The sequence below is a fragment of the Lepus europaeus genome, chromosome 19 (assembly GCF_033115175.1).
Source record: "Lepus europaeus isolate LE1 chromosome 19, mLepTim1.pri, whole genome shotgun sequence".
Taxonomy (NCBI): Eukaryota; Metazoa; Chordata; class Mammalia; order Lagomorpha; family Leporidae; genus Lepus; species Lepus europaeus.
The window spans coordinates 3,337,293-3,356,629 of NC_084845.1; the positions used below are offsets into that span (position 1 = coordinate 3,337,293).

General features: G+C 70.5%; 1 protein-coding gene across 1 annotated transcript; it reads left to right on the forward strand.

Moving 5' to 3' along the window:
- Positions 1-1,197: 1,197 nt before the first annotated feature.
- Positions 1,198-18,905, forward strand: PPP1R12C (protein phosphatase 1 regulatory subunit 12C). The gene is made up of 22 exons (XM_062177675.1): positions 1,198-1,518; positions 3,834-3,964; positions 4,037-4,155; positions 13,751-13,910; positions 14,430-14,574; positions 15,233-15,307; positions 15,738-15,811; positions 15,878-16,005; positions 16,084-16,142; positions 16,225-16,383; positions 16,467-16,534; positions 16,739-16,831; positions 16,933-17,023; positions 17,102-17,185; positions 17,258-17,318; positions 17,396-17,481; positions 17,580-17,617; positions 17,710-17,818; positions 17,900-18,004; positions 18,105-18,155; positions 18,246-18,296; positions 18,383-18,905. Exons 1-22 carry the CDS (start codon positions 1,198-1,200, stop codon positions 18,467-18,469), a joined length of 2,295 nt encoding a protein of 764 aa, XP_062033659.1. The 3' UTR covers positions 18,470-18,905.
- Positions 18,906-19,337: the final 432 nt, after the last annotated feature.

Here is a 19,337-nt window from a genome sequence, read left to right on the forward strand (position 1 = left end):
ATTTGGAAGAGAGAGAGAGAGCGTCCATCCGCCAGTGTAGTCCCCAATGCCAGCAACGCCCAGGGCTGGGCCAGGCCAAGTGGAGCAGCCGGGACTCGAACCCGCGCCCATACAGATGCCGACGGCTTGGCTCGCTGCGCCGGAATTCCTAACCGTTAGTGCCCAGAATTCTAAACATAGAGGCTCAAGTCTAAAGACAGCGAGCGCGAAGGCGGCTGACGGAGCTTGCGCAGAGACGCGAGCCCCCGAGCCCCCCAGGCCTGCGGAGCGCCGGCCGCAGGGGCCAGGACGCCTGCCACCTTCCCGCGCCGGACCTCGGAGCGCGGGTACCGGCGCGGAGGCGCCATGAAGCCATCAGTCAAAACCCCAACGCTCGGGACTACAAGCCCCAAGATGCCTTGCGAAGCGAGAGCGGGGACTACATCTCCCAGCGTCCCCTGGCACTCGCCCAGCGTCACCCCGGAAACTTGGAAGCGGGTTGTCTTGCTGCTGGTACGGGACCCGACTTCCCATGGTGCCCCGGTGTTTCCCACGACCTGTTAATTCATTCAAGCGGTATTTTCGGATCGCCCGCTCCCAGGCGGCTCTGAGAAGTAGGGCGCACGGAAAACAAACATCTCTGCCCTCGGGGAACTTATTTTAGTGGAAGGGAAAAGATAAAAAAATTATATAGTATGTGGGAAGTTGATAAGGCGCGTGGAAAAAATTCTTTGTCTTTTTCTTCACGGGAAAGCAACTTCTTCATTTTGGGCTGTTGCGCGAGCCCCCGCCCCATTTATACTGTGCACTACAATTCCCAGAATGCCGTGGGACACGCTCGCGTCGCCCACTCCATTTCCCAGCGTGCCGCCGGGGCTGCGGACTACCCACCGTGCCTTGAGGCACAGTCTCCGGAAAGCTGCCGGCGGCGACTTCGCGGACGGACTCGGTTTCCCAGCACGCCCCGCGGCCCAAGGCCAGTCCCCGCCCCTCTCCCGGCCAAGGGCGAGCCGCGGACTCCATTTCCCAGCGTGCCCCTGCGCGGCGCCGTGACGTCAGCGATCCGCGCGTGCGCCCAGGGCACCGGAGCGCCGTGGGGCGTTGCGGGCCGGCCGGCCGTTCCCGGCAGTTCCCGGCGGCCCCCGGGGCGGGCGGCGGGCGAGGGCTGCGGCGCGGGGCTCGCTCGCTGCCTGGCCGGCGGGCGGCGGCAGCGGCGCGATGTCGGGCGAGGACGGCCCGGCGGCGGGCCCGGGGGCGGCGGCGGCGGCGGCGCGCGAGCGGCGGCAGGAGCAGCTGCGGCAGTGGGGCGCGCGGGCGGGCGCCGAGCCGGGCCCCGCGGCGCGGCGCGCCCGCACCGTGCGCTTCGAGCGCGCCGCCGAGTTCCTGGCGGCCTGCGCGGGCGGCGACCTGGACGAGGCGCGCCTGATGCTGCGCGCGGCGGAGCCCGGCCCCGGCGCCCCCTCGGACCCCGCGGCGCCGCCGCCCGCCCGCGCCGTGCTGGACTCCACCAACGCCGACGGCATCAGCGCGCTGCACCAGGTGAGCGTCCGCTCCGCCCCGCTCCGGGGCCGGGACCCCTCCGCGGGCCGCCCGTTGCCCGGCCGGCTCGCCCCGCCCCCGGGGCCGCGTGGACCCTCTCCTGGGTGCCGGAGCCTCCCCTGGGTGCCGGAGCCTCCCCTGGGTGCCGGACCCTCCCCTGGGTGCCGGACCCTCTCCTGGGTGCCGGGTCCTCTCCTGGGGTGCCGACCCTCTCCTGGGTGCCAGACCCTCTCCTGGGTGCCGGACCCTCCCCTGGGTGCCGGACCCTCCCCTGGGTGCCGGGCCCTCTCCTCGGTGCCGGACCCTCCCCTGGGTGCCGGACCTTCTCCTGGGTGCCGGGTCCTCTCCTGGGGTGCCGACCCTCTCCTGGGGTGCCGGACCCTCTCCTGGGTGCCGTGCCCTCTCCTCGGTGCCAGACCCTCTCCTGGGTGCCAGACCCTCTCCTGGGTGCCGGGCCCTCTCCTGGGTGCCGGACCTTTTCCTGGGGTGCCGGGCCCTCTCCTGGGTGCCGGACCTTTTCCTGGGGTGCCGGGCCCTCTCCTGGGTGCCGGACCCTCCCCTGGGTGCCAGGCCCTCTCCTGGGTGCCGGAGCCTCCCCTGGGTGCCGGGCCCTCTCCTGGGTGCCAGAGCCTCTCCTCGATGCTGGGCCCTCTCCTGGGTGCCAGACCCTCTCCTGGGTGCCGGACCCTCTCCTGGGTGCCGGACCTTCTCCTGGGTGCCGGACCCTCTCCTGGGGTGCCGGACCCTCTCCTGGGTGCCGGACCTTCTCCTGGGTGCCGGACCCTCTCCTGGGGTGCCGGACCCTCTCCTGGGTGCCGGGCCCTCTCCTCGATGCCGGACCCTCTCCTGGGTGCCGGGCCCTCTCCTGGGTGCTGGACCCTCGTCTGGGGGGCTTCTGCAGCCCTGTCCGGTGGCGGCCTCCGGCAGCCTTGTGTCCGGAGCCAAGGCCAGCGTAGGTCCCCAGGGCGCTGGTGTGGCCTCCCCTCGCGCCGGACCGATAACGGCTGGGACCCCCTCCCCTGGCCCGGGGCCCCCACGGCGCGGCGCGGCGCACCTGCGGACGGAGCGGGCGCCCGGGCAGGGAGGGAAGGGGCAGCTCGCCCTGCGCCCGTGGCGCGCCTCCGTGCGTCGCGTTTCTCGCCCGTGCAGTGGGGCCCGAGGTCCTCCGGGGCTCGCTCCCCTCCCAGGGCGGCAGGGGGCGCCTCCCCGAGGGTCTCCCCTGGTCTCCGCTGCCCCTTCCTGCCCCTCACCCCCCAGCACGACGGGGCTCCGCAGGGGGCCGCAGGATTAGGGCGTCTGCGGTTCAGGTCACGTGGCAAGCTGGGAGCCGGGTTCGGCCCGGCTCTGGGTGTGGGGTCAGCTTAGACCTCGGCTGAGACTGGCCTGGTGTTAACTCTGGAAGTCCCCGGCCGCAGGAGCAGAGGCCGGCTGGTCAGCCTGCCTGGGGTCCCCGAGACCCGGCGCTCTGTGCATCCGGGCCCCTGCCCGGTGGGCCCATGTGGCGGGGGGGGGGGGGGCTCCCCCCTCCCTCCCCCAGAGCCGCTGTGTGCAGCCGCGGCGGGTTCTGGGGCAGGAGGCGCTGGGCTGCCGGGTCTGAGGGTGGAGGCGTCTCCACCTCTCCCTGTGCTGGGCCAGGTCCATGAAAGGGAAAGGCCCGGCTCCGGCCTCGCCCCCCCCGTCGCCATGGCAACGGCGTGGAAATAAACGCAGCCCGGAGCTCGTGCCGTTCCCAGTTCCCAGGCCGCGGCCCCCGGCCGCAGTTTCCATGACCTCATGCGCTCGGGCCTCCCCGCCTCCGTGGGGATTCGGTGCCGAGGCCACAGCCCCCCCACCCCCACTCTGATGCAGGCTCCATGGCCCCCTTCCCCGTGCCCCCCAGAGGGGCAGCCTGCTGCCAGGGGCCGTGGGGATACCGTGCCGAGTCCCCCCCCCCCACCGGTGCTGGCGCGCCGTGCCCCCCTTCCCTGCGCCCCCCTTCCCGCCTCCCTCAGGGGGGCGGCCTGCAGCCAGGGAGGTGGGGATACCGTGCCGAGTCCGCCCCCCCCCCCCCGCCGGCGCGCCGTGCCCCCTCACTGAGGGCGGGAGATCAGGAGAGAGGGTCTGGTGAGCCGTGCCTGAGACCCTCGGGAGTCCTGCCCACGCCGGGGTCTCCACTCCTGCCCCTGGGAAGCTGGCCCCAGGCAGGAGGGCTGGGCCTGGTCCTCGGCCAGCAGGTGGCGCCTGTGGGCTGAGCCCGAGGCTGGCCTGCCTCCTGGCCCTTGGGTGTCTCCGGGTCTTGGCCGGCTGAGGTCCAGGTGGCCCTGTCCCCGCCCCAGGCCTGCATCGACGAGAACCTGGAGGTGGTGCGCTTCCTGGTGGAGCAGGGGGCCACCGTGAACCAGGCGGACAATGAGGGCTGGACGCCCCTGCACGTGGCCGCCTCCTGCGGTTACCTGGACATCGCCAGGTGAGGCTGGGCAGGCCACGGGGCTGCTGGGGCCAGGGCCCGGACCCGCGCCCTGACCTGCCCTGCCCCCAGGTACCTGCTGAGCCACGGGGCCGACATTGCCGCCGTCAACAGCGACGGGGACCTGCCCCTGGACCTGGCCGAGTCGGACGCCATGGAGGGGCTGCTCAAGGCAGAGGTCGCCCGCCGAGGTGCGCGGGCTTGAGGGGCAGGATGCCCCTGCTGGGAGTCGTGGGGGGCAGTGGGTGCCCTGCAGGGGTCGTGGGGGGCAGGGGGCGGCCTGCAGGGGTCGTGGGGGGCAGGGGGTGCCCTGCAGGGGTCGTGGGGGGCAGGGGGCGCCCCTGCTGGAGGTCACGGGGGACAGTGGGCACCCCTGCAGGGGTCGTGGGGGGCAGTGGGTGCCCTGCAGGGGTCGTGGGGGGCAGTGGGTGCCCTGCAGGGGTCGTGGGGGGCAGGGGGTGGCCTGCAGGGGTCGTGGGGGGCAGTGGGCGTCCTGCAGGGGTCGTGGGGGGCAGGGGGCGCCCTGCAGGGGTCGTGGGGGGGCAGTGGGCGCCCTGCAGGGGTCGTGGGGGGCAGGGGGCGCCCTGCAGGGGTCGTGGGGGGCAGTGGGCGCCCTGCAGGGGTCGTGGGGGGCAGGGGGCGTCCTGCAGGGGTCGTGGGGGGCAGTGGGCGCCCTGCAGGGGTCGTGGGGGGCAGTGGGCGCCCTGCAGGGGTCGTGGGAGGCAGTGGGCATCCTGCAGGGGTCGTGGGGGACAGTGGGTGCCCTGCAGGGGTCGTGGGGGGCAGTGGGCATCCTGCAGGGGTCGTGGGGGGCAGTGGGCGCCCTGCAGGGGTCGTGGGGGGCAGTGGGCGTCCTGCAGGGGTCGTGGGGGGCAGGGGGGGCGTCCTGCAGGGGTCGTGGGGGACAGTGGGCGTCCTGCAGGGGTCGTGGGGGGCAGGGGGGGCGCCCTGCAGGGGTCGTGGGGGACAGTGGGCATCCTGCAGGGGTCGTGGGGGGCAGGGGGCGCCCTGCAGGGGTCGTGGGGGACAGTGGGCGCCCTGCAGGGGTCGTGGGGGACAGTGGGCGTCCTGCAGGGGTCGTGGGGGACAGTGGGCATCCTGCAGGGGTCGTGGGGGGCAGTGGGCGCCCTGCAGGGGTCGTGGGGGACAGTGGGCGTCCTGCAGGGGTCGTGGGGGGCAGGGGGGGCGTCCTGCAGGGGTCGTGGGGGGCAGTGGGCGTCCTGCAGGGGTCGTGGGGGGCAGGGGGGGCGCCCTGCAGGGGTCGTGGGGGACAGTGGGCATCCTGCAGGGGTCGTGGGGGGCAGGGGGCGCCCTGCAGGGGTCGTGGGGGACAGTGGGCGCCCTGCAGGGGTCGTGGGGGACAGTGGGCGTCCTGCAGGGGTCGTGGGGGACAGTGGGCGTCCTGCAGGGGTCGTGGGGGACAGTGGGCACCCCTGCAGGGGTCGTGGGGGGCAGTGGGCGTCCTGCAGGGGTCGTGGGGGGCAGGGGGGGCGTCCTGCAGGGGTCGTGGGGGACAGTGGGCGTCCTGCAGGGGTCGTGGGGGGCAGGGGGGCGCCCTGCAGGGGTCGTGGGGGACAGTGGGCATCCTGCAGGGGTCGTGGGGGGCAGGGGGCGCCCTGCAGGGGTCGTGGGGGACAGTGGGCGCCCTGCAGGGGTCGTGGGGGACAGTGGGCACCCCTGCAGGGGTCGTGGGGGGCAGTGGGCGTCCTGCAGGGGTCGTGGGGGGCAGTGGGCGTCCTGCAGGGGTCGTGGGGGGCAGTGGGCACCCCTGCAGGGGTCGTGGGGGGCAGTGGGCATCCTGCAGGGGTCGTGGGGGACAGTGGGCACCCCTGCAGGGGTCGTGGGGGGCAGTGGGCGTCCTGCAGGGGTCGTGGGGGGCAGGGGGCACCCCTGCAGGGGTCGTGGGGGACAGTGGGCATCCTGCAGGGGTCGTGGGGGACAGTGGGCATCCTGCAGGGGTCGTGGGGGACAGTGGGTGCCCTGCAGGGGTCGTGGGGGACAGTGGGCATCCTGCAGGGGTCGTGGGGGGCAGGGGGGGCGTCCTGCAGGGGTCGTGGGGGACAGTGGGCGCCCTGCAGGGGTCGTGGGGGGCAGTGGGCACCCTGCAGGGGTCGTGGGGGACAGTGGGCGCCCTGCAGGGGTCGTGGGGGGCAGTGGGCACCCTGCAGGGGTCGTGGGGGGCAGTGGGCATCCTGCAGGGGTCGTGGGGGGCAGGGGGTAGCCTGCAGGGGTCGTGGGGGGCAGTGGGCATCCTGCAGGGGTCGTGGGGGGCAGGGGGGGCATCCTGCAGGGGTCGTGGGGGACAGTGGGCATCCTGCAGGGGTCGTGGGGGGCAGGGGGTAGCCTGCAGGGGTCGTGGGGGCATTGGGCATCCTGCAGGGGTCGTGGGGGGCAGGGGGGGCGTCCTGCAGGGGTCGTGGGGGACAGTGGGCATCCTGCAGGGGTCGTGGGGGGCAGTGGGTGCCCTGCAGGGGTCGTGGGGGGCAGTGGGTGCCCTGCAGGGGTCGTGGGGGACAGTGGGCACCCCTGCAGGGGTCGTGGGGGGCAGTGGGCGTCCTGCAGGGGTTGTGGGGGGCAGTGGGCATCCTGCAGGGGTCGTGGGGACAGTGGGCACCCCTGCAGGGGTCGTGGGGGGCGGGGGGTGCCCTGCAGGGGTCGTGGGGGGCAGTGGCATCCTGCAGGGGTCGTGGGGGACAGTGGGCACCCCTGCAGGGGTCGTGGGGGACAGTGGGCATCCTGCAGGGGTCGTGGGGGGCAGGGGGCGTCCTGCAGGGGTCGTGGGGGGCAGGGGGCATCCTGCAGGGTCGTGGGGGGCAGGGGGCGTCCTGCAGGGGTCGTGGGGGGCGGGGGGTGCCCTGCAGGGGTGTGGGGGGCGGGGGGTGCCCTGCAGGGTCGTGGGGGGCAGTGGGCGTCCTGCAGGGGTCGTGGGGGGCAGGGGGCGTCCTGCAGGGGTCGTGGGGGGCAGGGGCGCCCCTTCAGGTGTGGTTGAGGCTCTTGGGGCACTGCTGGGCTGGAGGAATGAGGGAATGGCTTGGATGCTCGCCCCGTGTCCCCTCTGCGGGATGGCTGGGCCTGGGCCATGTCACCAAGCGGGGGTGGTGTGGGGCTCTGGGACAGATCCCCCTGCATGCCGGAGGCTGCGGCCCCCAAGGAACCCCGAGTCTGCTGTATTCGTTTCTTCCAGGGAGGCCTTGGTTGCCGCCGGCAGGTTCTCAGGTGCGAGGCCACCGTGCAGCTCCCGTAAATTCACCCCAGGGTGGCAGGTGGTCCCGGCTCCTGGGCAGTGGCCCCCTGTGGCTCCCCGCCAGGCTTACCCTAGCACAGCAGGCCCTCCCCTGGGGCAGATGTGGGGGGTCCCAGTGGAGACTGGGAGGAGGGCAAGGTGCAGGAGACGCCGGTCCTGGTCCTGAGCCCGGCCCTGGCACCCAGAGCTTCTGTGCTGCAGCCATTCGCCTCTGGGGTGTGAGTGTGGTGTGTGCACATGCGTGTGTGTCAGTGTGTATGTGTGCATCATGTGAGTGTGCATGTGTGTGGTGTTTGTGTGAGTGTGTGTGGCGTCTACGTGCTGTCTCTGTGTGTGTGAGTGTGTGTGTGGTGTCTGTGCATCCTGTGTGAGTGTGTGGTGTCTACGTGCTGTCTGCGTGTGTGTGAGTGTGTGTGAATGTGGTGTCTGTGCATCCTGTGTGAGTGTGTGGTGTCTACGTGCTGTCTGTGTGTGTGTGAGTGTGGTCTGTGCATCATGTGAGTGTGTGTGGTGTCTACGTGCTGTCTGCATGTGTGAGTGTGTATGGTGTCTATGTGCTGTCTGCATGTGTGAGTGTGTGTGGTGTCTACGTGCTGTCTGTGTGTGTGTGAGTGTGGTGTCTGTGTGTGAGTGTGTATGAGTGTGGTGTCTGCATGTGTGAGTGTGTATGGTGTCTACGTGCTGTCTGTGTGTGTGTGAGTGTGGTGTCTGTGTGTGAGTGTGTGTGGTGTCTATGTGCTGTCTGTGTGTGTGTGAGTGTGGTGTCTGTGCATCCTGTGTGAATGTGTGGTGTCTACGTGCTGTCTGCCTGTGTATGAGTGTGGTGTCTGTGTGTGAGTGTGTGTGGTGTCTACGTGCTATCTGCCTGTGTGTGAGTGTGGTGTCTGTGTGTGAGTGTGTATGAGTGTGGTGTCTGCATGTGTGAGTGTGTGTGGTGTCTACGTGCTGTCTGTGTGTGTGTGAGTGTGGTGTCTGTGTGTGAGTGTGTGTGGTGTCTACGTGCTGTCTGCGTGTGTGTGAGTGTGGTGTCTACGTGCTGTCTGTGTGTGTGTGAGTGTGGTGTCTGTGTGTGAGTGTGTGTGGTGTCTACGTGCTGTCTGTGTGTGTGTGAGTGTGGTGTCTGCATGTGTGAGTGTGTGTGGTGTCTACGTGCTGTCTGCGTGTGTGTGAGTGTGGTGTCTGTGTGTGAGTGTGTATGAGTGTGGTGTCTGCATGTGTGAGTGTGTGGTGTCTACGTGCTGTCTCTGTGTGTGTGAGTGTGGTGTCTGCATGTGTGAGTGTGTGTGGTGTCTACGTGCTGTCTCTGTGTGTATGAGTGTGGTGTCTGTGCATCATGTGAGTGTGTGTGGTGTCTACGTGCTGTCTGTGTGTGTGTGAGTGTGGTGTCTGTGTGTGAGTGTGTATGAGTGTGGTGTCTGTGCATCATGTGAGTGTGTGGTGTCTGCGTGCTGTCTGCCTGTGTGTGAGTGTGGTGTCCTTTGTGCTGTGGTCTGTTGGAAGGTGTCTGGCTGCCCTGGGTGCGTTGGAGGCAGTGTCTGGGGGCTCCCGCTTCTCGGCCAGCGTGGCTGTGTCTGACTGTGTCCCCGAGGCTGGAAGGTGTGAGCTGTGCTGCTAGAGTTCAGCTGTCATTTATGTCAGAAAAGCAGGGAGACAGAGCTCCCCGGTGCCCCAGCTGTCAGTGTGAGCCCTGGGGGCGGCGCTGTCAGTGTGGACCCTGGGGGCGGGGCTGTGAGTGTGAGCCCTGGGGGCGGGGCTGTCAGTGTGGACCCTGGGGGCGGGGCTGTGAGTGTGAGCCCTGGGGGCGGGGCTGTGAGTGTGGACCCTGGGGGCGGGGCTGTCAGTGTGGACCCTGGGGGCGGGGCTGTGAGTGTGAGCCCTGGGGGCGGGGCTGTGAGTGTGGACCCTGGGGGCGGGGCTGTGAGTGTGGACCCTGGAGGCAGGGCTGTTGGTGTGGACCCTGGGGGTGGGGCTGTGAGTGTGGACCCTGGGGGTGGGGCTGTCAGTGTGGACCCTGGGGGCGGGGCTGTCAGTGTGGACCCTGGGGGCGGGCTGTGAGTGTGAGCCCTGGGGGCGGGGCTGTGAGTGTGGACCCTGGGGGCGGGGCTGTCAGTGTGGACCCTGGAGGCAGGGCTGTTGGTGTGGACCCTGGGGGTGGGGCTGTGAGTGTGGACCCTGGGGGCGGGGCTGTCAGTGTGAGCCCTGGGGGTGGGGCTGTCAGTGTGGACCCTGGGGGCGGGGCTGTCAGTGTGGACCCTGGGGGCGGGGCTGTGAGTGTGAGCCCTGGGGGCGGGGCTGTCAGTGTGGACCCTGGAGGCGGGGCTGTGAGTGTGGACCCTGGGGGCGGGGCTGTCAGTGTGGACCCTGGGGGCGGGGCTGTGAGTGTGAGCCCTGGGGGCGGGGCTGTGAGTGTGGACCCTGGGGGCGGGGCTGTGAGTGTGGACCCTGGAGGCAGGGCTGTGGGTGTGGACCCTGGGGGTGGGGCTGTGAGTGTGGACCCTGGGGGTGGGGCTGTCAGTGTGGACCCTGGGGGCGGGGCTGTGAGTGTGGACCCTGGGGGCGGGGCTGTCAGTGTGGACCCTGGAGGCGGGGCTGTGAGTGTGGACCCTGGGGGCGGGGCTGTCAGTGTGGACCCTGGGGGCGGGGCTGTGAGTGTGGACCCTGGAGGCGGGGCTGTGAGTGTGGACCCTGGGGCGGGGCTGTGAGTGTGGACCCTGGAGGCGGGGCTGTCAGTCAGTCCTTGGTGTTGCTGGCCTTGGCTCAGGTCAGCCCAGGGCTCCACTGTGAAGTTCCTCTTCCTGAGCCTGGTGGCTGGAGGGCCAGGAGCCGCGGCAGCGTCCTGCCCACGGCCAGGCGGGGCAGAAGCTGCCCAGTGTCTGACAGTGATGGATGCCGGTGGCAGGTGGAGTGTTACTCAGCTTTGAAAAGGGGTGGGCCTGAGGGCATCGGGCTCAGTGGAACAGGCCGGTCCCGGGCACGGGTTCTGCAGCACCCATGGGACAGAGCCGAGCGCTGGGGAGGGGCCTGGCAGTTTAGCAAATTCAGCTTCCAGGAGGAAAAAGATCTGGAGAGGGGAGACAGAGTGTGACTGCCTGGTGCCGCTGCACTTGGAGCGGTTACGGGGTCAGTGTTCCTGACGTGTGCTCCAAAGGCATCTCTTGGAGAGCAGAGCGAGGGAGAGAGATCGATCTCCGTCCGTGCGCTGGTCCACTTCCCCCCACGGCTGCGAGTGCCCTGGCTGGAACCCGGCATACCCCACGTGGGGCACCGCCTGCTGCTTCCCAGGGCGCGCGTGAGCGGAAACTGCGGCGGACGCGGGGGCACGGCTTGACCTCAGCACGGGGCTGTGGGTCGTGCCAGTCTCCGTGGGCCACAGCCGCGGCCGCTCCCTGACATGCAGCCCGGGCGGGGCTCTAGCAGGAACACAAGTCCTGCCGAGACAACCGTGGCCGGCTCCTGTCGCGGGCAGGTCCAGGGTCGGGCCCTAGAACGAGAGCCCAGGGGCCCCAGCCGCAGTCACTGGTGTCCGCTGGTCTCCCGTCCGTCCTGCTCGGCCCCTCTGCCGCCCGACCTGAATGTTGGGTTCTAGGTTCCCCCAGATGTGTCAGGGTCACTTCCCACCTCCCTCCTGCCCAGCCCCATGGTCCCAGCAGGCCAGAGAGGGTGGTGTGCCCTGGACCGGGTGTCCCTGGGGCCTCCGTAATCACACCGTGTGCCTGGGCCCACAGCCCGGCTCCAGGGACAGCCTGTGCCACAGGTTCACACGAGCTCCTCCCCAAGAGAACCTGCCCGAGAGGGAGGAAACGGGGGAGGCTCCGCTGGAGCCCGCGTCCTGCAGGTCTGCTACGGGAGCCGCAGGAAGCTGTGGCATAGCACCGTGACGCCGGCACCCGGGTGGCAGCAGCGCAAGCCCCGGCTGCCCCACTTCCCACCCAGCTTCCTGCTCGTGCTCCTGGGAAGGCAGTGGGGGTGGCCCAGGTGCTTGGGCTCCTGCACCCGCGCGGGAGACCGGATGAGGCCCCTGGCTGCAGCCTGGCCCAGCCCTGGCCGTCGTGGGTGCTTGGGGGCGAACCAGTGAACAGTAAACTTCTGTCTCAGCCTTTGAGATAAAAATAGAAATAAAATGCTGTTTATGGCATCAGCCTTCCAGGGTCACAACGCAGACAGAATGCGGGTGGTGGGGACGGCCGCAGTGCCTGCTTCCTGGGCTCCGGCTCCCGTGCCTGATCACCGTGCGCTTAGCGGAGCTGTGGCGCCAGCGCCTGGAGCCCGCCGCGGCCGGGACGGCTCTTGGGGCTGCAGGACATCTGAGGTGGCGGAGGGGTGGGTCCCCGGGTCCCCAGTGTTGTCCCCACTGTTCCCTGGGACACCCAGAGACACAGAGTGCCCTGTGGCCACCAGGTGGCGCCAAACACAAGGCTAGGAGCACTCCGCTCCAAACCTGTTCTCGGCTCCCGCCCTGCTGAGGGCTGAAGCTGTATGTGCAGGGGTGCGTGATGGCGGAGGGCTGAAGCTGTATGTGCAGGGGTGCATGACGGCGGAGGCTGAAGCTGTGTGTGCAGGGGTGCGTGACGGCGGAGGGCTGAAGCTGTGTGTGCAGGGGTGCGTGACGGCGGAGGGCTGAAGCTGTGTGTGCAGGGGTGCGTGACGGCGGAGGGCTGAAGGTGTGTGTGTGCAGGGGTGCGTGGCGGTGGAGGGCTGAAGGTGTGTGTGTGCAGGGGTGCATGACGGCGGAGGGCTGAAGGTGTGTGTGCAGGGGTGCGTGACGGCGGAGGGCTGAAGCTGTGTGTGCAGGGCTGCGTGATGGCGGAGGGCTGAAGCTGTGTGTGCAGGGCTGCGTGACGGCGGAGGGCTGAAGCTGTGTGTGCAGGGCTGCGTGACGGACGGCTGAAGCTATGTGTGCAGGGCTGCGTGACGGCGGAGGGCTGAAGGTGTGTGTGCACAGGGGTGCGTGACGCAGGGCCGTGACTGGTGGCCTGAGTGGGAGGGGCACACGCGGGCCCTGTGCTGGCTCCAGTGTGTTTTCGTTTTGCCTTAATTAAAACATTTAAAAATATATTTATTCATTTATTTGAAAGGCAGAGTTACAGAGAAAGCAAGGGAGAGAGGTCTTCCATCCGCTGGTTCACTCCTCAGATGGCCGCAATGGCTGGAGCTGCGCTGATCCGAAGCCAGGAGCCAGGAGCTTCTTCCAGGTCTCCCACATGGGCCTTTCCCAGGCCATAGCAGGGTGCTGGATGGGAAGTGGAGCAGCCGGGACTCGAACCAGTGCCCATATGGGATGCCGGCCTTGCAGGCGGTGGCTTTATCTGCTACGCCACAGCGCCGGCCCTGAAGCACTATTTTTTATGTATTTAACAGGCAGAGACAGAGGGGGGTGGGAAGGGATTTCCATGTTCCGGCTCACTCCCCGGTTCCTGCGGCAGCCAGGGCTGGGCCTGCTGAGGGCGGGAGCCCGGCGCTCCGTCCAGGTCTCCCCGGTGTCAGGTCCGGGCGCCTGGGCTGCTCCATTGCTGCCCCGGGCGCACTGGCAGGGGGCTGGGTGGAGCTGGCGCTCGGAGGCGTGAGTGATCCGTCCGGCCCCGGGTCTGATCCTCTGCCCGAGTGTGGGCCCGGGTTCCTCGGCCACTGCCCCAGGGGGCAGCAGCGTGGGCCTCGGGCAGTCGGTGTGTGCTGAGAAGAGCAAATCCACAGGTGACGTTCATCTTGACGACGCTTCATTTAGCCCAGTGTATCAAAAATACTGTCCTCTTGGTATATAATTAGCGCGAATAAACTCTCCGGGGTCATTGCACCTTCTGTCTTCCGGGTTTAAACCCCAGGTGCATTTCCCGTTACAACATCTGCACGTCAGGTGCGTAGCAGGTGCACGTGGCTGCCGGCTGATGTGTCAGGCTGATGTAGGCAGCGCTGGGGTGCGCGTGAGAACCGTCCCCCGGGGAGCACGAAGCGTCTCAGAAGGCCAGTGCCCCCACCTAGGGAGCTGAGAGCACGCCAGGGCACAGGTGTCGGCGCGGGTGAAGTCCCCCACAGGCTCTGGCCCGCGTCCCTGCTGCTCCACGTCCAGCTCTTGGCTGGCCGCCTCGGAAAGCAGCAGGAGCCGGCCCAAGTGCTAGGCCTTGCACCCCTGGGGGAGACCTGGATGGGACCCCTGCTTCGGCCTGGCCTGGCGCTGGCTGTTGTGGCCACCTGCAGAGCGAACCAGCAGATGGAAGCTCCCCCCCCCCCCATTAACTTTCAAAATAAATAAATAAACCTTCAAAAGTGCAGTGACAGCCATGTGTGGGGGAGGCTCCTGGCCCCGTGCGTCCGTCACCTGTTGGGTCGTGTGGGGGGCAGGCTGGGCGCCTGTGACAGTGACGTTGGGGAGTGGCGTGGGTGCTCAGGATGTATAGGACCGTGGCCAGTCCCTGGCCGAAACGGACGGACGGCTCCATATGCCCCGCCCTCAGCGATGACGGACACTTGGGGGAGAGGGGCTGGGCGCCCTGGGTGTCCCAGGCCATGGGCGGGAGCCGACCCCGGCTTGGCTCTGCCGCCCCCAGGAGTGGACGTGGAGGCGGCCAAGCGGGCCGAGGAGGAGCTGCTGCTGCGGGACACGAGGTGCTGGCTGGACGGGGGCGCCATGCCCGAGGCCCGGCACCCCCGCACCGGGGCCTCCGCCCTTCACGTGGCCGCCGCCAAGGGCTACATCGAGGTGATGAGGTGAGCGCTCCCTTCTCGCCCACGCCTCGGCAGCGAAGGCCCTGGCCACCTGGGAGAGGCTGCTGTTCAGGGAGGGCGGCCTCCCTCCGCTGCCGCGTTCCCGGCGCCCCGTGTGGCAGGGAGGCCTGGGCGAGCTCTGGCAGCCAGGGCAGAGCGGGCACGAGCAGGCACACAGGGTCAGGCGGCTGTGAGAAGCCCCCCAAGCTGGGCTGGGAGACTTGTGTCTCGGTCCGGTGGGTGGGCGGCTCTACCCTCGGGGCCGGCGTTTGGAGTCCTTATCCTGTGCTGGGGACATCTGCCTACCGCCCTGGCGCCACCCACGCAGTGCCAAGTGCAGCCCCGGCTCTGACCACCGGGATGTCTGGATGCTGGTGATGTCCTGGGGCAGTGACCTGCTGCTGAGGGGCGCCTCGGGCCCCTGCCAGGCTGGGGGGGCTGGGCAGTGTGTGTGCACGCTGCCTACCGCCCCGGTGCCTCGGCCGACACTGGCCACTGACCCCGAGCCTCCGCTGCCCCCAGGCTGCTCCTCCAGGCTGGCTATGACCCAGAGCTCCGGGACGGTGACGGCTGGACCCCCCTGCACGCTGCAGCCCACTGGGGCGTGGAGGACGCGTGCCGCCTGCTGGCGGAGCACGGCGGGGGCATGGACTCGCTGACCCACGCGGTGAGGGCACGGACTCGCTGACCCACGCGGGGGGGGCAGGGGCATGGACTTGCTGACCCACGTTGGGGGCTTGGGGGCATGGACTTGTTGACCCACGCGGGGAGGGCACGGACTCGCTGACCCACGGGGGGGCGGGGGCACGGACTCGCTGACCCACAGGGGGGGCGGGGGCACGGACTCGCTGACCCACGTGGGGGAGGGCATGGACTCGATGACCCACCCGGGGGGGGGCACGGACTCGCTGACCCACACGGGGGGGCGGGGGCATGGACTGGCTGACCCACGTTGGGGGGGTGGGGGCATGGACTGGCTGACCCACGGGAGGAGGGCGGGGGCACGGACTGGCTGACCCACGTGGGGGGGTGGGGGCATGGACTGGCTGACCCACGGGAGGAGGGCGGGGGCACGGACTCACTGACTCACGTGGGGGGGCGTGGACTGGCTGACCCACGTGGGGGGGTGGGGGCATGGACTGGCTGACCCACGGGAGGAGGGCGGGGGCACGGACTCACTGACCCACGCGGGGAGGGCACGGACTCGCTGACCCACGCGGGGGAGGGCATGGACTCGCTGAGCCCGCTGTGCGGTCGCAGCAGGTGGGCCGGGGAGGGGGTGGAGGCCCCCACGCCCCACTCAGCGTCTGCTACTCCCACCCCAGGGGCAGCGGCCCTGTGACCTGGCTGGTGAGGAAGTGCTGAGCCTGTTGGAGGAGCTGGCCCGGAAGCAGGAGGATGTGAGTCGGGCCCAGCCCCCTGGAGGGCCGTGGGCGGGGCACGTGGCGGGGTGTCTGCTCCCCCCCAGGACACACCTTGCTGGGACAGTCTGAGCGCAGGGGTGAGGGTGTGGGCTCCGGCCAGATGCCAGGCAGGGAGGGTGGCCTCAGCCCTGTGGGGGCTCCGCCGTGCTCCGGAAGCTGCACCCAGCGCCGCAAGGTGTGGGCTGTGCCTCAGTGGGTGCCGGAGAGGAGCAGCCGGCGGGAGGCTGGGAGGGGCCGGAGCCTGTGAACCAGGCGCCCCTGGGCGGCGGAAAGGCCCCGGGGGTGGCCAGAGGCTTCTCAGGTGTGCGGGGCCGCACGTGGCCACAAGGGGGCGCTGGAGGAGCCCACACGGGCGAAGGGCGCCCCGCGCCGGTGCTGACCGCACCCATCTGTGCCCTCCTAGCAGCTTCGGAACCAAAAGGAGGCCTCTCAGGGCCGGGGCCAAGAGCCGCAGGTGCCGTCCGGCGGCAAGCACAGAAGGTAGGGGGCCCGCGGCCGGGGGGCGCCGTCTCCCCGGGCCCGGACCCAGCACCCCCTCCCTCACAGGAGCTCCGTGTGCCGGCTGAGCAGCCGGGAGAAGACCTCTCTGCAGGACCTGTCCAAGGAGCGCAGGCCCGGCGCGGCGGGCACGCGCCCCCTGCGGGACGAGGAGGAGGGAGAGGAGGGCCCCACAGGTGAGGGCGGGCTGCGGGGCTGGGCTGCGCCGCGCTGCGAGGCAGCTGGCCTGTTCTGACCGCCGACCCCTGCCGCAGAGCCCAGAGCCCTGAACGGAGTGTCCTCGCCCCCGCCCTGCAGCCCCCGGAGCCGCGCGGTGAGTGGCGCCTGCGCGGGCCCCAGGGCGGACTCGGCTTCCCTTCCGGGGCCCCCGGGGCTGAGGCTTTCTGCTCCCCCAGGCTCCCGAGGACGCCCCCTTCTCCCGGCGCTTTGGCCTCCAGAAGACGGAGAGCTCGGGGGCCCTGGGCCCCCCAGAACGGCGGGGCGCCGGGGAAGCCCCCGGGGCCGGGCTGCGGCGCTCGGCCTCCTCCTCGGGGCTGGAGGCGGCGTGCACGCAGGTGAGTGGGTGAGGCCGCAGGTGAGTGGGTGAGCCCAGCCCCGGCAGCCTGGCTGACAACCCTCCCCTGCGCTCTCCCTGCAGGCCAGCGAGCCCCCTCGGGCCAGGGTCGCCCCGACCGCCTCCCGGGCGGAGCCGGAGCCCGCTGCCCTGTGAGTACCCCCGACTGCTCCCCTCCCGGCCGCGCTGCCTCCGGGCCCCTTTCTGTCACAAGCGGATGCTGGGCGAAGCTCTCGAGGACACAGGGCCCGGCGGCCCGCTGCCCTCTGCTGTCCCGTGTGGGCCTTGTTCCTCCTCCCGGCTCCCCAGGCCCACCCCAACCCCTTGCCCGTTCCTTAACGAACCAACTCGCGCAGGTCTGAGGTCGCCAAGCCGCCCCCTCCCTCGGATGACGCCGCTGCCCCCCCCAGGACGCAGGAGCCCGGGGCCGACCCCAGGGACCGGCGGAGGTGAGGGCAGGTGGGAAGCCACCGGCTCCCCCACGGGAAGGGGCTGCGAGCCTGGCCAGGACGGGCCGGGGGCCGGAGCCTGAGGCTGGCGCCTCCCTCAGGTCCTACCAGATGCCGGTGCGGGACGAGGAGTCCGAGTCCCAGCGGAAAGCGCGCTCCCGCCTCATGCGCCAGTCCCGGAGGTCCACGCAGGTGTGCGGGGTGGGCTGGGCCGAGGGGCTGCGCCCAGCCCTGCGCATACGTGCCCCCCTGACCGCCCTTCCCCGCCAGGGCGTGACGCTGACCGACCTGAAGGAGGCCGAGAAGGCGGCGGGAAGGGCCCCGGAGCCCGGGCAGCCGGCCCCGCAGAGCCTGGTGAGAGGGTCAGGAGGGGTGGCGGGCAGCGCTCGGCTCCGGGCCCCCTGACGCCCCGCCCCCTCCCCACAGGACCCTTCCCGGAGGCCCCGAGTCCCCGGCCTGGAGAACTCGGAGGGCCCTGCCCAGAGAGGTGAGGGCTGCCTCGGGCGTCCTGGGTGCCGGGGGTCCCTTCCCGGGTGTCTGGGCTGACCCCTGCCCCTCCTCCAGCAGAGGAGCCCGACGGGCAGGGGCAGGGGCCCCGGGCGGCCAGGGAGCACCGCAGGGTCGCCAAGGAGCGGCGGGGCCCGGCCGAGGTGAGGCGCTCCGGGGGTCCGGGCTGGTGCCAGGGTGGGCCTCGTGGGCGGGCAGGCCGCACCCCCTCCCACCCAGCTGAAGCCCCCTCTGCCTGCAGGGAGAGGAGGCGGAGCCCACGGACAGCCCCGAGTGCAGGTACGGGGCGGCTCCGGGGCGCTGGGCGGGGGTCGGGCCTTTCGGTGGGCGGCACCTGCGCAGTGGACCGACGCGTGCCCGCTTCCACGCAGCTCCCCTGACGGTGGTCCTGTAGCCCGCAGCCCGCCCCCGCAGCCAGACCTCAGCCTGCCCCCGCAGCCAGCGTCGGAGCCTGGCGAGTCGGACGCGGGCTTTCGGAAGGTGCAGACCGGGTCCCGGCCTCCCCCGCCCCGCCCCCGCGGGCCTCGGGCCGGCCTGACCCTGTCGCCTGCTCTGCCCTAGCTGTACGCGGCGCTGCGCAGGGAGAACGAGCGGCTCCGCGAGGCCCTCACCGAGACCACGCTGCGGCTGGCGCAGCTCAAGGTGGAGCTAGAGCGGGCCACGCAGGTGCGGCGGCGGGGCGGGGCCTGGGCCGCTGGGGCGGGGCTCCGGGGCTCGTGGAGTGGCCGAGACGACTGCCAAGCGCGCTCTGCTCTGCCCTCCCCAGAGACAGGAGCGCTTTGCCGAGAGGCCTGCCCTCGTGGAGCTGGAGAGATTCGTGAGTAGGGGCGGCCGCGTCCCTGTGGGGCTGGGCCGGGGGGCCCCTGACCTGCCCTCCCCTCGGTCTCACCGTGCCCCGCGCCCGCAGGAGCGCAGGGCCCTGGAGCGCAAGGCCGCCGAGCTGGAGGAGGAGCTGAAGGTGGGCGCTCGGGCGCTGCGGGGGAGGCCGGGTGGCTGGGGCTCGGCCTGCCCAGGGCCGCCTGGCTGACCTGTGCGTCCCCCCAGGCCCTGTCCGACCTCCGGGCTGACAACCAGCGGCTCAAAGACGAGAACGCGGCGCTGATCCGCGTCATCAGCAAGCTCTCCAAGTGACGCGGGAGGACTCGCCACGCCCGTATTTATACAGCTGCTTCTGCCACACGCACTGTCCCCGCGTGAGCACGAGTGACAGGGCTCCGGGGACGGAGAAAGCCATAGCCTCGCCTCGGGACCTGGGGGCTGGACAGGGGTGTCCCTGAGCGGGGCCCCAGCTGGACTCGGGACCAGGAAGGGCGGGGCTCAGTCCTCAGGACCAGAGGGGCTGCCCCGGGGCCCCCACCTCCCGTGTGCCGCACCGGCGCGCCACCCCCAGCAGGGATCCGGAATGTGCCAAGAGCCCTGGCCGCGGCCGGGGCTGTATACGGGGTCCGTGTGCAATAGGGAGGGCCGTCTTCTATTTTTGCTGCCCCCTCCCCGCTCTCGCAGGGCAGGGGGAGAAGGTATTTTCGAGACAAAGCACAGGCACCACAAATAAAAGTCGTGAAGTTGCCACTCAGACTGCACAGGTGCGGGGGCGGAGCCAAGGCCTCAGGCCGTGCCCACAGGGCCCCAGGCCGGGGAGGGGAGGGGAGAGTCTGCCGGGAGCGCCCGCGGGGCGAGAGTTTCAGGCTGGGGAGCTGGGGAGACTTGGGGTGACACGTGGAAGGCCGCTCCAGCCCCGCTGGCGGCAGTGAGGGGGCTGGGCAGGAGCCGGTGTCTCGATGGCATTCATTCATTCATTCACCCTTCCCCTCATTCACTGATTCATCATGGCTGGTCCTGGTCTCCTGGTCAGGTTCTGGCTGCCTGCTGGTCTCCCAGGAGAGGACCATGGGGGAGACGCAGTCCAGCTGTAGCGCTGGGGGGAGAGGGAGGGGGGAGGCTCTGCAGGGAGGGGCGGGGCTCTGGAGGGGAGCGCCCTGGGCCGGTGAGGCAGGTGCTG

Excerpts from the sequence above, each read along its gene's own strand:
- PPP1R12C (XM_062177675.1), top strand. The coding sequence starts at position 1,198 with ATGTCGGGCGAGGACGGCCCGGCGGCGGGCCCGGGGGCGGCGGCGGCG. Across the intron at positions 3,965-4,036 it reads GGTTACCTGGACATCGCCAG|GTACCTGCTGAGCCACGGGG; the intron begins GTGAGGCTGGGC and ends CCCTGCCCCCAG. Across the intron at positions 17,024-17,101 it reads AGTCCCGGAGGTCCACGCAG|GGCGTGACGCTGACCGACCT; the intron begins GTGTGCGGGGTG and ends CTTCCCCGCCAG.